At 49.4% G+C, this 16942-nt stretch overlaps 2 protein-coding genes across 3 annotated transcripts in view; one reads left to right on the top strand and one right to left on the bottom strand.

Moving 5' to 3' along the window:
• The window catches only part of LOC117227170 (signal-induced proliferation-associated 1-like protein 2), a 47902-nt gene extending 41034 nt beyond the window's left edge, over positions 1-6868 (top strand). Inside the window, exons 4-15 of one of the 2 annotated variants that reach the window (XM_033482190.2) lie at positions 228-476; positions 586-984; positions 1207-1418; positions 1532-1773; positions 1871-1977; positions 2193-2427; positions 2547-2921; positions 2996-3115; positions 3206-3268; positions 3387-4841; positions 5148-5342; positions 5458-6868. In XM_033482190.2, the coding sequence (XP_033338081.2) occupies positions 228-476; positions 586-984; positions 1207-1418; positions 1532-1773; positions 1871-1977; positions 2193-2427; positions 2547-2921; positions 2996-3115; positions 3206-3268; positions 3387-4841; positions 5148-5342; positions 5458-5659 (3854 nt within the window). In that variant the 3' untranslated portion in view covers positions 5660-6868. Of the gene's footprint in view, positions 1-227; positions 477-585; positions 985-1206; positions 1419-1531; positions 1774-1870; positions 1978-2192; positions 2428-2546; positions 2922-2995; positions 3269-3386; positions 4842-5147; positions 5343-5457 lie in introns of both variants that reach the window. The other variant, XM_033482188.2, reaches the window with a different exon arrangement.
• A 144-nt stretch (positions 6869-7012) lies between these two features.
• On the bottom strand, positions 7013-16935 carry Mnn1 (menin 1). Its single transcript, XM_076518467.1, has 4 exons — positions 15265-16935; positions 14830-15131; positions 14623-14771; positions 7013-14553 (listed from the first exon to the last, which is right to left on the bottom strand). The coding sequence occupies exons 1-4, from the start codon at positions 15827-15829 to the stop codon at positions 13749-13751; spliced, it is 1821 nt and encodes a 606-aa protein (XP_076374582.1). The 5' UTR covers positions 15830-16935; the 3' UTR covers positions 7013-13748.
• Between the last annotated feature and the right edge of the window lie 7 nt (positions 16936-16942).

Raw genomic sequence — 16942 nt, 5'->3', positions numbered from 1 at the left:
AAAGAGAGTATATAGAATTCCGTTGCTTGTCCTATTTCTTCTATGCGGTACCATTAGTTAATCGGTGTTGAAGAATGCCTTATCTATCTAGACTCGGAGAATAGGTAGCTGCACTCGGTGGCATTTAGCTCGAGCCACTCCAGCAGTCTTCAGTTTTTAAGACACGTTTCTGTCGCCTACAAAGAAGGTCGTTCTCCAAGTCACCAAAAGAGTTCCGATGATTGCAGGTAACGACCTCCTGGAGTCGTGTCCCTTCTTCCGGAATGAGATCGGCGGCGAGGGTGAGCGGGAAGTGAGCCTGACTCGTTGCTCCCAAGGCAATGGAGTTCATCGACCTCCTCTGTCCTACGGGGTGGCGGTTTTAGAGCCGCCAGCAGGGGAGACACTATGGAAGCACAGCTGCCCGTTGCAGAAGAGGCCACTGCCCATCGAGAGCGTCGACGAGGGCGCGCATTACTACCGAAGATATTTTTTGGGTAAGTCAAAGAACGGTCTAACTCGTGTGATAATGCCTTGCGGCGGTCGCCGATCCAAGAATTGCGTTTCAATTACACTTTCGATATCACCTCAAACCTTCGATCTTAGGTCGGGAGCACCAGAACTGGTTCGGCATGGACGAGCAGCTAGGTCCGGTGGCCATCAGCATCAGGAAGGACGTGAATCAGTACAGGATAATCGTGCGTACGTCGGAGCTGTTGACTCTTCGTGGCTCCGTGCCCGAAGAGGCTCTTGGTATCAGGCCACAGGGTAACCGACTGCCAACGAGGGAGCTTTTGGAGCTGGTAGCGCCGGAAGTGCAGCTCGGATGTTTGAGGCTGGGCACCACCGCTGCCGAGGAGCACGTCGCCAGATTGGACGAACAAGGGCTCTCCAGCAGGTACAAGGTCGGCGTGCTGTACTGCAGGTCGGGCCAGAGGACCGAGGAGGAGATGTACAACAACCAGCATGCTGGTCCCGCGTTTCTCGAGTTCCTCGACACCATCGGTGAGCAATTGATCCTCCCACTTGTTCCTTGCCGACCTGACCTAGGAAATATATCCGTTTAAACTTAGAGGATTCGAACGTTCTGTAAACAATTGATCGGTCACTTTTCCTCTTGTCCTTAACGCATTTCCTCTTGGCGTAAGTGGTCACGGAGACCTTGAAACTCGTGGCACGAAGTTCGCGACGAAGATCAAATTGTAACGAAAAGATCCTGTGTCGCAGGCCAAAGAATAAGACTGCGGGGATTCGAGGGTTACAAGGCAGGGCTGGACACGAGGACAGACTCGACGGGCACGCACGCGGTCGCAGCGACGCATCGGGGAGCGGAAGTGACGTTCCACGTGTCCACGATGTTACCGTTCACGCCGAATAACAGGCAACAGCTGCTCAGGAAGAGGCACATCGGAAACGACATCGTCACGATTGTGTTCCAGGTAAGCGGACAATGGGGCACGCGATGATTTCGGTCACGGTCCGAGTGCCTCCGTTCATAGCCCGTTTCCTCGATACTCGATATTCGCTCGATGAACGCGAAACTCTTGTTCAGGAACCGGGAGCGTTGCCGTTCAGCCCGCGCAGGATACGCTCGCAGTTCCAGCACGTGTTCATCGTGGTCAGAGCGATCAATCCCTGCTCCGAGAATACTCAGTACAGCGTGGCCGTGTCGAGGAGCAAAGAGGTGCCTATTTTCGGACCTCCGGTGCCGGCCGGTGCCACCTTCGCCAAGGGAAAAGCGTTCGCAGACTTCATACTGGCGAAAGTGATCAACGCTGAGAACGCGGCACACAGGTTGGCCGACTCCCCTCCCCCCCTCTCTCTCTCCCTCTGTCTCTTTCTTTGTTTCCGGTGAAAGATGATTACGAGGTACAATGACGATCTGTCGTAGGTCGGAGAAATTCGCCACGATGGCGACCAGAACCAGACAGGAGTACCTGAAGGATCTGGCTACAAACTATTCATCGACAACGGTGGTCGACACTGGACAGAAGTTCTGTGAGTGTCGCCTTCACAAAAGATTCCCAAAACGAGATCGACTCCTATTTATCATTTCAAATTGCAGTAAATTCTCCCTAATTGACGCTCATTGTTCACCTTTCTTTCTAAGCTGAGCTTTCTTCAATTAGAGAGAATTTACTGCATTCCCAAAATCCATATCAAACACCGATCCACGTCGACGTTGACGATGATTGCTTGCTTCCTTGGCGCAGCGATGCTGTCGTTCAGCAGCAAGAAGAAGGCAGCAGTGAGGCCAAGACTGTCCTGCGACGCTTCCCAACGCGGGGCGATCTGCTGGCAGGTGATCCTAGAGGACAGCAACCAGAACACGGACTGCTACCTGGGGATCAGCGTGGACACGATCGTCCTGATAGAGGAACACTCCAGACAGATAGTCTTCGTGGCTCCATGCGCCAGCGTGTTGGGCTGGCACGCGCAGACCAACAGGTATAACCAAAATAACCTTGTACCTTCGCGACAAATATTCCTTGATATCACCGTTCTGGCTATCAATGGTTGATCAAAGATTCCGGTGGAGTGCCATAAAATCGGTTTGTTCTTCGCAGCCTGAGACTCTACTACCACCAAGGCGAGTGCATCACGATCCACGTCCGCGGCGATTACGGCGAAAGGGACGAGCTGATGGAGATAGTGGCCCGTCTGCGAGCCGTGACCCAAGGAGCGCCTGCCACCGAGTTGTCCCTGAAGAGAAACAGCCTTGGTCAGTTGGGTTTCCACGTGCAGCCCGACGGTGTGGTGACGCAAGTGGAGAGCATGGGACTGTCCTGGCAAGCAGGTCTGAGACAAGGTTCCCGGCTGGTGGAGATCTGCAAGGTGGCCGTGTCCACGTTGAGCCACGACCAGATGGTGGACCTGTTGAAGACCAGCGCGCAGGTGACGGTCACAGTGATACCGCCCGGGAACGACGGTAATCCCAGGAGGTGAGCGATTTAGGATAGCTCGTAGAGCAGGAGGCGAACGTTCTCGAGGTATATAACTCGTTTCTTAATCGCAGAGGTTGCTCGCTGCAAAATTGCCAGTACCTGTCGAGCAACTACGAGGGAGATTACGAGAACGTGACTAGTCCGGACAACACGCCTACTCAGCAGACAGCCATGTCTGCTCATCAGAGGCGGTACGAGCCCCGTTCGTTTAGCCCACCAAGATCTAGTAATAGTTCTGGGTATGGAACTGGGTCTAGCTCGAGATCGTTTAATGATCCTAGGTTCCCGTTGGAGGGCACGATGACCAGCAGCAGCAGCGGCCACAGTAGCACCGACGATCGATGGTACGACCTCGTAAAATCACATTCGTCCGATCGATCGAACTTATTACACGAATCGATTAGAACTATCCGCCTGGTAAACGCGGGACCGTTAAATCTGATCAGAAATATCGTCGCGCAGGTACGAGCTGCTGGAGCCGCAGGATCAGGAAAACGGACACCGGACAGACGGCACGCCGCCTCCACCGCTGCCCGCACGACAAAACTACCAAGTGCTGGCGGGGAAGTCCTCGCAGAAACGGGAGAAGGAGTCCCACTACGCCAGCACGAAACAGTTCGCGGAGAACTCGAACTACGCTTCGACGAGGGCTCTGCAGGAGAGTCTGAGGCACGAGAACTATCAGAAACAACAGCTGGACCATGCGCACAGGGGCCAGGAGCAGCACCATCACGTTCCCTCGAGCTACGTGAAGCTCCAGAAGGAGAAGTACGAGATCAAGCAGGAGAACCTGTACGCTTCTCAGCGGGAGCTGCACAAGAACGATGCTCATCATCGCGGTGTGCCGCATCCGAAGCTGAGCGCATCGAACTCGCTGCCTCTGACCCAGAACGCGACCTACAGTCTGCCGAAGTCCAGCAGCAACAACAATCTGGGCAGGTACAGCGACTACGAGCAGCCGAGCAAGTACGAGTACGATGGCAAGCTGGCGGACCGGTGCTCGAAGTACGAGCCGCAGGAGGAGAACAGGGTGACCGGGAAGTACGAGGAGACCTACGAAAGGCGGAACAGCAAGTACGACATGGACGTGACCGGTAAATACGACATGATCGAGTGCCAGCACGCCGGCAACGAGAGGAAACAACACCTGGACGCCGAGCAGAACTGCGAGTCGATCAGGTACGAGATACCGCACGAGTTCAAGGTCGGCGAGAAGGTTACCTGTCTGAAGACCACCATCTCCGAACGGCCGGTGCCCCACAAGATAAACGTGGAGTATCGGCAGACCAAGGAGTTCGCCGCCAGCTTGCCGCCGGAAGTCCGCATTTCCGATCCGAATTGTCCCGAGCCGACCGCGTTGCAGAGCGAGGACGAGCTGTCCACCGGTTCCGGGAGCCTTTCGCCTAGGCTAAGGAGGGCCAACAAACACCGGGCCGGGAACCTGACTCCTTCCAGCGGCAGCTCCAGGAACCAGAGCCCGAGGCCGAAGCCTGGCATCAGGAACTCCCACAGGAACTCCGCCAACCTGACCTCCAGCACCCTGCAAGAGGACCTGATGAAGCTGATCAATCCCGATTACATCGCCGATGACAGTCAGTTGACGAATAACAACGTAAACGCCCTGATCGCGCAGACCCCTAGCAAGACGCTGAACAACAATATGCTGGAGTTCCAGAACAAGTGCAGGTCCCGGGAGAATCTGTGCGGCAACAGCGCGACAACGTTGACCGTTCTGCCAGCGAATGGACAGGAGAATGGGAATGGCAACGGAAACGGGAACGGCAATGGGAACGGAAACGCGAACGGGAACGGGTCGGAGGTCATTCTGACGATGGCGAGGCCGGCTACCGTCATTTCGAACGCCAGCACTGCGTCCAGCCCCGCGCCCAGCGAGAACAAGCTGACCAAGGAGGAGAGGTATGGATCCTCGCAGCTATTCTAGAATCATCGGAGACTGTCGACCGTTCGAAGCCGGAGCCCGTTTTAACTCGAAATCATCTAAAATAGATCCGACACTGGAAGCGCGACGCTAATATTCTGCTACCGTGATCTAAAACACGAGCGATGCAACGGTTACACTTTTAACAGGCTTCTTGTTTCAATATAAAGAAAGATAATGTAACAATTAGCTTGGGACCTTGTATAGCGATTTTGTACAGCACCTCGGAGTCGCTGCGAACAGTGGAAAAAGAATTGCAGGCTATTAATTCGGTGAATTTTCAGACTGTCGCCACGCGTGACGAAGCCGTCGCACGCGATGTCGAAGTCGCCGAGCAATTTAACGTCGATCAAGGACCCGAAGGGTCTGAACGACGCCGAGATCGACTGCTGGAAGGGCCATCATGTGGACTCCAGATCCATCCAGCATCCCCAAGAGTGGCCGGACGAGAGGCTGATCGACAGATGCGGAGCGATCGCGTAAGTTCTCGCGAAGAGATCACCGTGGAATTTTGATTTCATTCTTCGTGATTCGTTCTTCTCGCTGGTAATCGCTGTTCCTATCTGTTGACACTGTGATGTATGATCGTTTCAGAAACTCGGTGACGGACCTGCAGTCCCATTTGTCCACCCTCGAGCTCAGGGTAGCCAGAGAGACGAGACGCAGGCTCTCGTTGGAGGACGAGGTGCGTCGGCTTAGGGGCGAGAACCGTCGACTGCAGGACGAGAGCCACGCAGCTGCGCAGCAACTACGACGATTCACCGAATGGTTTTTCCAAACGATAGACCATCAGTGACCTGCGCCTTCGGTCGATTTGGCATTTTAATTCCACGATTCGTACTACAATGACCAGTGCCGCTTGCGCGGCCAACGTTCGTCCGACGTTCATCGGTTTCTTCAATCACGCGTCGAACGTTCGTAAGCTACCACGTTGAGCATATTTTTGTCTCGTCGATGGAAGCTGCCATGGCAGCTCGTTGTTCCTTCTTTCCAGCCAAAGAATTCGTCACGATTTCGCAAATTTTCGAACTCTCTTTCCAATGGGGCACACGTTCAGAGATTTCGCGGAGGGTTCACAGAGACTGTGCAACCCTTCCGTGTAAATTGAAAGCTGTGCTCGAAAGAAATTGCTTGATTGTCGCTGCGGTCTTCAACGATGATACCAAGCGGAGCTTCGAGATCGTTGAAGAAGCAGTTTCTGCGGATAGTTTTCGAACGTTGCAGTTGAAAAAGACCGATGAAATATTGGACGAACATCGCCGACAGTGGACGCCTATTCATGGGGGGAGGTCACCAGTGTGCGGCATCGTTTCTAGATCGTTTTGTAATAAGAGCAGTATTAGTTTCGCGCGTTTCCTCGATAATCGTCCGCGATAGAGATTAAGTCACGAATCAAAGGTAATTTAACGTAACTGCGAACGATTCTCGCGAGCCCGCCGAAAGATGCGCGCGCTAACCCGGCAGACCACGATGACAGATGACCTCGAAGAACAGGATTCTGGGATTATGATATGCGGTTAGCGTGCAGTGGAAGTTACCACCTTGCCGTGTTCCGCGCGAATATTTTTTTCTGAAAATACAGAGAACAAATGGTACCAGAGACACCTGTGTTCGACGCGTAGTCCAGCAAGACGGGACGAGCTCGATTCCGTTGACGAATGCACGTTTCATAGATTATATAAATATATAAATCTCTCTCTCTATATATATATATACATATATAAATATATAAATATAAATATGCCGTCTACACTTCGAAACGACCAAATATTATTACTAGTTGCGTAAGAGTCACTTCGGGTTCGACTGTAATTTATTTACAAATTTTTGTATGATCGTCCGGGGCGTCGCGGCTCGGCCCGGAAAAGAAAAACCGCCGATTGTCATCATCCGCGGTGCGGAAACCGCGCCGCGATTCACGCTGGCATAGTACGAAGACGTTGTCCGTCGAAGAGAAGCTCTGTAGCCTGAAAACAATAAAGAGAGAAATGCACATACGAGAGAACGGTAACGTTGATTTCATTCGATCGCGATGCGCGCTTGTTAACACGGATCGCTGAATGATCGACGGGGGCGACCGAACGGCGGGGGGAGGGGGGCGGAACAAGGACGCGGACGTTGGAAATGAACGCTGGTGTGGCGACGAGCGTAGAATAAAATAGTTTATTATAATCCACAGGAAAGAAAACAAGACATTTCCATGACGTCCAAAGACTCGCCGCTGCGTGTGTGTCGATTAACAATAGCTGTGATTATACATCGTTTTTTTTCTTTTTTTTTCCTTCTTCTTTTCGTTTTGTTCATCTCTCATTGTCCGAGACCAACGGAAACGCGAATTCGTGTATCATGTCAGAACGTCGAGGTGAGCAATACAGTGTACTCGATCAATGTTAGACTACGAAAGAAAGTTTCTTCTTCTTCTTTTTATTAGTTATTTTTTTTCGTTTGTTTATTTCTTTACGATAATCCGCTTTTTAAATAGCGCGTAACAGATTCTGTGTTCATGTATCCGTCCGTGCGCGCGCGCGCGGTCGTGCGAACGGATAGATACATTGACAAATATATATATATATATATATATATTTGTTTTTTAATATATATGTATATGTTATATGTATATGAATTATGTATATCGGAATACCCGTCTGAACGGAAAAACCTGGAACCGCTCTCACACAATACCACACACCGCCCACGACAGCGAGGAGCGACCAACGATCATCGATCGTCATCGTCGTCATCATCGTCACGATTATCTCTCGATCATCGTCTCGCACCTCGTTGTCCCGCATGGCCGCTGAACAACGCCGCAAACACTCCGTCCCGTATACGAAGCTCGTACGATCCCTGGCGTTCCTTATTATTTTATTATTTATAGTCGCCCTTATTATCTTCCTCCGAACCATCTATTATTTTCCCTGCGCGAATCTACTACCCCCGTGCCATCGTTGGATTTTTGGTAGACCGCGGATCTTTGCGCATTTGGATCGTCCGGTGCTTTCGCTGGCCAAAGATTAACAACAGCGGTTCACCAAAGCTCGTTCAAAAACTTATTAACACTTCGAGCATATCGCACGCGTTCGTCAGAAACAATTCAATTTTTGTTCGATCGATAAATTGTTTTGATTTTACGAAACTATTACGAATGAGACATAAAATCAGAACAATCTATTTCACGGTACAGACTTCAATCTGCTTCGTCCCTCGCGATCCTGAGCGCGTTCCCTCTGCCTTCTAGTACAGAATTTCTTTAACAGTACTTTAACAGCTATTTAGTACAGTTTTGAAATGCTATAATCGAATGCTGTAATCACCAAACTGCGGCGTTTGCTCGTTAATAGATCGCGGATTTTGCGCATTTTATGGCAAGAATGAATAGATCAAATGCAAAACAGTAAAAATCTTCGAAGAAACCGAAGATACTTCTAACTTATTAAGCAACTTATTAAAATTGCCAAGGACAAGAAATACATTTCTACGCAGCTACTGTATTTTGCAGTCAATGCTACCAGTGTTTATTCTGCATAAAAATCCGCCGTCTACTCGCGAGAGTACAGTCTACGTCAACAAGACAATAACCCGAAAGTCAATAGAACCACAAATACTTGCTACATTGTAATAGAAATTGACTTGAGTTTAAAAGAATGGTAACAATCCTAATCGACCAGCGCAGCGGTCAAAGTGTTAACAAGTCTCGAATAGCAGCCCCTCGAAATCCGTTTAAACGTTTAAAAATTTGCGCAAACATCCGCGGCCGTACGTTAGATCTACCGAGATCCGGACAACTAGTTTCCCGAAGCAGATCCGCGAGGAGACGACGTCCAGTGATCGCCGAGATCGCGAGATTCCGAGACCGATTTTGTCGGTGGTTCGGCCTCGTCCCTTAAGTACATGAAAAGGTATAGAATTATCGATTGTAGGAGCGTATCGTGTTCTTACGATTCGATGTAAGTTCACGGTTAGTAACGTAGCGTGCTCTCTCTCTCTCTCTTTCTTTCTATCACTCTCTCTCTCTTTCTCTCTCGCGTTACGCGTCTAATGAAATATGCCCTGTGGAAGATAGATCTCGATTCTTGAAACGATCCCATAGCCGAATCCGGCAAACGGGAAACGAGACTGACGAGAAGATCACCGGCGAACCTGTGCAACAGTAAAATCGTCGAAGATTCGTTCCAATCCGTTACGGTTCCCCCGATCTCACCCCGTTCTCTAGAATCGGTTCACCGATTTCACCCTCTTACGTTCACCTTTCCTGTCGCGAGCATCCCCCTCCCTCCCCCTGGATCCCGTCGGGGAACCGGAAACCGATCCCAGGTTACGTTATCGGATGCGAACAGACAGCGTGTGCGATCTTGCAAAATAAAACGAACGCGAACGTCTCCGGCGACTCCTCTTCGCCGATCGCGTCAGCGGAAATAATTCAGCCGAGCTGTTCATTCCTCGAGGCAGCTGTCTCGCGATTAGAAGCTTTTCGAACAGAGCCTCGAGAATTCGTCGGATCAACGAGACGCTCCTCGATACTTTTCCGGGAAACGTGACTCGAAAATCTTGTCTGAACTGCGGCGCTGCGATCTCGAAGATCGACGTCGATCATCCGGGCAGCCATTTTGGTCGCACCGGTTCGGATCGCTCGTATGAAGAAAATTTTACCGCAGCGGTTCATTGCAAACAATTTGTTCTACAGAGATCACCGAATGTTCGATCAGTCGAGCAAACAGTTCTGAAATTAAAAGCGAGACTATATCGCGAAAAAGCAATCCTCAAGGCGGAATCTTCGTTTCTGATTGGAGACACCAATGTATAATATCTGTTTATTTAAAACTATCTTCGAATGCCAGTGTCTGCCAATGTTCGAACGCACGACACCGGCGTGCTAAAAAGTTCCTCGGACTGAATCGCTTTTACGCGCGCGCCTTTAATGAAACAGCAAGGATTTAACGAGCGGACGGCGGAAAGAAACCGGAAGAGACGTTCGTTGCGGACACTGAAAACAGGGGTTCGAGCACAAGGCGAAGCCGCGAAGAGGAGACCAAAGATATTATGGCACGGGAAGCGACCGTGGATCGCTGTTGCGAAGAAGAAAAGCTGCGATCGTCGGCGGACGGGCCGGCGATTCGAATTTCGAATGCTAAGTCCCTGGAGCTGGTGCTCTCGATGAAACGACAGGGAAGTCTCGTCGCGTTCCAAAGAAAGAAGAATGGGAAAGGATGTCTCGAAGATGGCGGACGCCCTCTTCGGACGGGAATCGAGCATTAATCGCGCGGCCGAAAAGCAAGCCGAGCGCGAGAAAACGCGAGCGATTTGTCTACGATCGTGTACGAGGGCGAAGGGCGGAAATCGCCCGTTGGAGCCGCGAAGCCACCCCTCGCGGAGTTTACGATGCCGCGAAGCGACGACGCACCCCCGCGACCTCTCCTCGTTTTCTTCGCGTTCCTGCGCCGCAATCGCGTTCGCGCTTCTCGCCTGAGCCTTTCCGTTCTCCCCTGTTTTTTCGAGCACACGATCACCGACATCGTGAGACTGAAACGGACAACTGCGAACCTTGATCCCCTAAATGCTCGAATATTACGAATAATAATTAATATAGCGGAGAGAATACACCTCTCTGCGCCGATAGCTAATACAAAAATACTGTTCTGTTGCACCATATCTCTTTTTACTATGCCTACTAGTATCATTATGCATAATAATCCCTGTAGTTTCTCTTCTTTCTTTTTATATTTCTTTTTTAAAAAACACTCCTTCGATCGGTGTCGAGGAAAGGAGGAAAAGAAAAAATACTGAACGAGGAGTGTTTCGAGAAAGTGTTACCGAATTCGTTCCCTGTTTTTCTCTCTCTCTCTCTCTCTCTCTCTCTCTCTCTCTCTCTCTCTCTCTCTCTCTCTCGATTGATTCCATTTATTCTAATTGATTTTTGTCATCGTAATCGGTTTGAGAACGATGCTTCGAAGAATGAAAACGCGGAATCGCTCGAATGCACCGTTCGGAAAATCCGTGCGTGTGTGAAAGATCGTGCGAAGATTACGTATACTCGTTCGGCGGCGCGCGTTCCTCTCTCTCTTTCTCTCTCTCTCTCGCTCTCTGTCTGTCTCCTTCGTTCGATAAACGCGATAATACAATTTCTGCAGAATTGACCGTGCCGCATATCCGAGAGATAAACCGGCAGTGGGAGAGAAGGGAGAGAGAGACAGAGAGACAGAGAGAGGGAGCGTGAGACAGCAAACACGACGACGACGATTCAGTCGGAATCGGTCGCCGGTGTTTTGACGGAAATCTCATAATTACCAGTCATGATATGCGAACGACACAGGCTAACGGGACCGTTTGCTATTTTCCCCCCGATTTTGTCGCCGATTCTCCGGATTCATTAGCTCTCTTCCATGCTTCTGTTCTCTCGTTTAGCGTGATCGTTCGATTTAATTGTAAACGGGCCCGGCGAGCGGAGCCCCTCTCCCCCTCTCGTTTTCTTTATTTGCTACGATTATTAATTGTATAGTTATATATTTGTTTTTTTTCTTTTTTAATATATTCAGCATCACAGTAAGATAGCGCCCTTCATTATTAAGTGATCGTCGATCAGCTCGGACCATTTTTTCTTTTTTTTTTCTTTACTTCTTCTTCTTCATCTATATTTCATCATTCCTCTCAACAACATACTCTATACAACAACACGTGTTCATGCATCGTCGAATATCAGTGAAATCGTCGATGATGTTCATGCCATGTCACGCACATGATTGGTACGATCGTGTTCGTGTGATAAACCCCCAGTGGCGGATCAACCGGAAACGGAGCCATTGGAAATGAAAACCGTACGAAAAAAAAAATGAAGAACGACAGATTATCTGTAACAACCGATCGATAACACGCGGCGACACACGCGCGCGCCCATCGACGAATTTCGTGGGCGTTCGCGGCCGCACGCGGGGGTGGGTGGACGTTAATTAAAATGGAAAACCGCGGATCGAATCGAGTCGAAACGAAACGAGAGATAAAAAGGATCATCGACAGTCCTCCGGTTCGAGGCCCTCGAACCGGCAACAACGCGAGCAGAACGCTCCAAGGGAAGAAACTATTTGTACGATAGGTTCGAAACGAAGTCGTCTCTCCTTCCCTCACCCTATCTATCTCTTTCTTTCTTTCTTTCTTTCTGTTTCCCCCTTTCGAGAAGAACGACCAGAAACGTGGGTAATAAATATCTGACATAAACCGATCGCGAAATCTTTTTCTTCCTCTCGCGTGAGTTCAATGCTAATTAACGTGAATTTAAGGGAGGAACTGAAGTCTTTGAAAAGACACAACCTTCGATAGACCAGGTTTTAGACGAGGCGCGGACAGGAGGGCTGACGTTGATTAAAAAAGAAAATTTCGATTAAGTACAACGGCGAATCGCTTCGTTCGTTGACAGAACGCATTTTGAAATAATTAATATAAAAGACGAACCGGTTGATGAATCGTTTAGCTCCGCAGATCGCCCGACGTGTTTCCAAGATTCGTGCACGAGATTGTTCTCACGGATGGTCCCTCCTGTCCACGACGATTGTTAACGTTTATTTGTTAATCCCCCATACGTAGGCCCTCTAGGACTAGCTGGTTAATGGGTCGACGCATTCGAAACAACGTTAATGACCGTGTCTAACTAGCTTTTGGTGGACTGTCTACGCTTTTCGTTTTCGTTCCGATCTATCTGTAAAAGTAGCGAAAAAATGAATTCTAGAAATAGACACTTATAATTACTCTGAAAATAAATAGTTACAAAAATAAGCGAGCATTTTATGCTTAAAATACCTTAGGTAAAAAACTTAATTAATTTGCACCACATTACGGAGCGGAATGTGTGGTCATCTCTATTATACTAGATCGTAAAAAGCGTAATTCTAACAAAACTGTTTCAACTACCTGTGTAAAAAACATCAACGACAACTTCGTCTAAATCTTTTTACACGTTGATTACTCGTAGTGCGACAGAGCTCAATAATTAAAAAAATAATAATATTATTAATAATAATAATAATAAAAGAAAAAATAAAACACGTGATTCAATAAATAAGAGTGCAACAAGAGATTAAAAATAGGACAAAAGGACGCGATCGATATTGATCGACTTGGTCGATGATCGTCGGTACTCGCAGTAATAAATAACTGTGCTGAGAAATCTGGCATCTCCGCAAAGATTACCCGCTATATAATTGTTCGATCAATCATCTCGCTCTTTCTCTCTCTCTTTCTATATATATATATATATATTTTTGTTTTTCCTTCACACACACAAACACACCCCCGCCCACCCCCCCCCAACCTTTGTTCAGTTCACAGCTTTTCAAACACTGTGGAAGAAAGAAGACAATTCTACACGCGAAATAGATTCCCAACGTGAAAAATACGAAACGCAACAGCACTCACGATACCCCGATATCTAACTTAAAAATCGAGTCAACTTTTGTTTTTTTTTTCTTTTGTACTCTTCTACAAACTCGCTCGTGTCTACCTTACCTACGTCCTTTACGTGACGCACGGGTGCGTACTGCAGGACCTCGAACAGCCTGCGATCGCGGCGTTCCGATCCAGATTCGAATCCCGATCGGATCGTCGCGAGTTGAACAGCGCTCGAACGAAACGGCACAAAATTTATCACCATTGACCGGGGACCCCTGGCTTGTTCAAGGCCGCGGAGTGACCCTCGGCATCGGGAAACTCAATCGGAAACAAAAAACGAAACCGTGAGCGAAGACTGAGATTCTAACGATACGCTACGGAGGTGTCACTATCGACCTCCGTACGCGCCTGTGCTCGCGCCACCGATATCATTCTCAAACGACAGAAACGAATCTAGTGGCACTGTGTCAATACTTTACGATGCCGAAACGGCGGTCGACGAACTTATACTATTCTCGACGCGTCCTTTTGGGGCGTTGATTGACTCCGACCTCGTCGGTGCCCCGCGACTTTTTACCGATTTGTACCTGACTCTGTGCGGTTAGCTGCAACGAGATCGCGTGAGTGTTCAACTTCTCGGCCAACAGCAGGTCCTTCAGACCCTTCATCTTCTGACTGTACAACGTTATCCTCGGCTTCTCGTTCTCCGAGTCAGTCTCTACCTCGGGGTCGAGGTTCTCCTGAGATGTGGAAGGCGCGGGTGGAAGAGCGTCGTCCGGTGGGGCGACGAACGGCTCCCCGCCGCCTTGCAAGAGGTAATCTCTGTTAAGTATTTTCTCGCTGCAGGCCGCCGTTAAAGCTTGAATACTGGGATGCATCGGAGCCGGGTTCGATGGCACCTTGGACTCCAAGGACTTGATGAGGTCGCGTGCCGCGTTGCCTCTCTCCTTCGTTTTGCAGTAATTGTTGTTGTTGTTGTTCAACGTCTCCTCCGGGCTGGTCTCGCGCTTCTGCGCCCGCTCTTCTTCTTGCTTGGCCTCCGCGTCGTAGCAGTCGATGATCACCTGGGCCCGGATGCCGGCGTCGAACTTGGAGATCGTGTTGACCAGAGGCCGGGCCCAGCCGATGTGCAGAACTGGCGTGTTTGCGCCCTCCTCCCACTGGCAGATGCCGTCGTAAAACCTCAGCAGATAGGCAAAGCATCGTGGTTGCCGCAGCAGACGCTCGTCCGCTCGCACCGTGTGCGGAATCAACTCGTTCGCTATTTCCAGCAGCTCCTTATAAATTTCCCCGTCGTCCCTCGAGTAATCGTACCTGCCGCATTAACGTTAATGAACAGTGGTCCCCTAATCTAGCTAGGCTCTGGTACTCTAATCTACTTACTTCCTCAGAACATCTGCTGCATCCGCCCACGACGCTAGAGCATTCGCGTGTAGACCGTGTCTGTACAAATAGCCACCTTGATAGGTGTACGGATACACATGAGCATTTCCATAATACTTTCTCGCGGACCGTATGGCTTCCTGAAAGAGGTGGGACATCGTCCATTGGAAGCAAACTAGCAAAACACCCTATACGTACCTGAAAGAGGTCTATGGCGGGCGGTCTGCCGGGCGTCGACGCCGCTTCTTCCAAATCCCCTAGGTTCCCCAGAGCCATAGGATACTTTGCTAGATGACCCAGATCATACAGCAACCACAGCAGCTCCTGTTGCAGCAGTGCCACTTCCGCTGCATCCGCTGTTGCGCTCAAACTAGGATTTATAGCCGAGACTATAGTGGCTACCTCCATTGCCCTCGAGCATACCACAGCCTGGCCATTTACGTACAACCACGACCTAGAGGCTACCCCAGGCTCCACTGGCTGACCTCTTTTGTCCTCATTTCCTTTCCCTGAAAACATACAGACTTTGTCAGTCTTGATATTCATTGGAATATACAGTATTAGATTGGTTGGAAAGTTTGTTTCAAATTTTGTGTACAAATTAAATGGAACAAACTCTATAATATAAACTCCATATATTACCATGCCAAGTTACTTCAGCCGTCTCAGTCCCATTCTCCCCGTAGACCACCCAGGCATGGTCTTCGGACATGGCAAGATGTACATCTTTGAAGCCCAAGACTTGACAGCCCGCTACCACCGCGAATGCCACTCCAAAACAGTCCAGCTTGTTCGCTGTGAGGTAGCTGTATAGACTTTGCAGATGCGCGCGGTCCTTGTAGTAGCTCCTGGTTAAGGAGTTCCATATCACGTCGGAGACCTTTTTGACGAGCTCCCGGGTCGCGTATTTGGTGTCGTAGACCGTGAGGTCGACCGCCCCTTTGATCACAGCATGGAACTTGGTGTAAAGCGCCTCGGCGATGTGGAACTCCACCGCCGGCAGCTTCGGCTCGTCGTAAACAGTGGTCTCCTGCGACGCGAACGTACGGTTGCAGGTTAGGGAATTCTCGACTGCGCCGACGAGAATCGAGAGCAACGCCAGGTCCGGCTCCGAGCTATTTTCCAGCTGGTTCTGGAAGATCTGCACGATGGACGAGATACTCCGTATTGGAAAGAGCGCCTTATCCTCGTCCCGAAAACCCGCCATGTCGCGAACGGCAGGCTACCACGCACGAGATCGAGCACCGTCTCTCAAGCCACGAGTGTCATCCTGCGTTCTGTTAATCTTGACAGAAACCCTCGGCGAAGAACCGCGATCCGTTCGGTTTCCCCTTGGTCGACTAACGTCGCATCCTAGACAACGTTGATTTCCTCGCTCGGGACGCGAAACTATCACATTTCCGCACCATAAAATGTATCACAACCGCCGTAACTCACCTAGCGGCGCGCCGCCACTAGGACCGTTTCCATTGAGCTCGCCTCCGTAACATCGTAGTCGGCACGACGCAATCAGAAGGCGGGTTTTCTTGTGAACGACGCAACGACGTTAAGCCTGTACGCGCGCGCGCGCGCGATCTTTTTGCGTTCCAGAATTTTCCAGAGGTACCAGGGATGCGCATTAATCGATTTATGTTTTTAATTCGATTGAATAATTGACGCACCTTTCACTCTCGTACGATACTCGAAAATGGTCGCGGGACAAACACGCCGACCCCATTTTACGCATCACTTCGACCGATTGCGTTTTATTCGGTAACAAATAGAATCGAATTGAAACACAATCGCAGGGAATTGAAAGATTTTTGTTATTCGTACGAGGGTCGAGGAGTCGAATAAGAGATTCGGATGACCTTCGATTCAAGATTTTAGTTCGATCGAAGGAATTAGATTGTTTGTATCGAATTGTATGTTCGAATTAATATTAATACATAATAAGTTTGGCGAGCAAGTAAAAGTGGCGAGAACCTAGTCGTAATAAGTAATATCGTTTTGGAAGGTATAGTATCAAACCTATGTTTCCGAATTCAAGGACATCTGCTGACCATCCTGTAGATTGTTTCTCGACACCGGTCTTCGGCTTCATGAATATTTAAACATTCATTCATTTGGTTATTAGTCACTTACAATGAGTCAGATACACAAATGAGTAGCTTCGTTCTCTTCGAAATTTCCAATTTGAATGAAACTGCTTCTTCGAAGGGAACCGTGGCGTCGTCTGATGGCGGTATTTCGTAGCTGTAACTTGAACGTCGCCGCAGATGTCGTGTCAAGTTCAAATTGTTTTAGTTTGACGTTCGTTGAAATATGTTCGAATAATACT

This window comes from Megalopta genalis, chromosome 2 (genome assembly GCF_051020955.1).
Source record: "Megalopta genalis isolate 19385.01 chromosome 2, iyMegGena1_principal, whole genome shotgun sequence".
NCBI lineage: Eukaryota > Metazoa > Arthropoda > Insecta > Hymenoptera > Halictidae > Megalopta > Megalopta genalis.
Note: the sequence above shows the minus strand (reverse complement) of the source record. Positions and strands in the feature narration are given on the sequence as shown.

Coding starts and splice junctions, on each gene's coding strand:
- Mnn1 (XM_076518467.1), bottom strand. CDS start 15,829: ATGGCGGGTTTTCGGGACGAGGATAAGGCGCTCTTTCCAATACGGAGT. Junction 15,132..15,264: donor GGCTGAAGTAACTTGGCATG/GTAATATATGGA, acceptor GTATGTTTTCAG/GGAAAGGAAATGAGGACAAA. Junction 14,772..14,829: donor GCAGACCGCCCGCCATAGAC/CTCTTTCAGGTA, acceptor ACGATGTCCCAC/CTCTTTCAGGAAGCCATACG.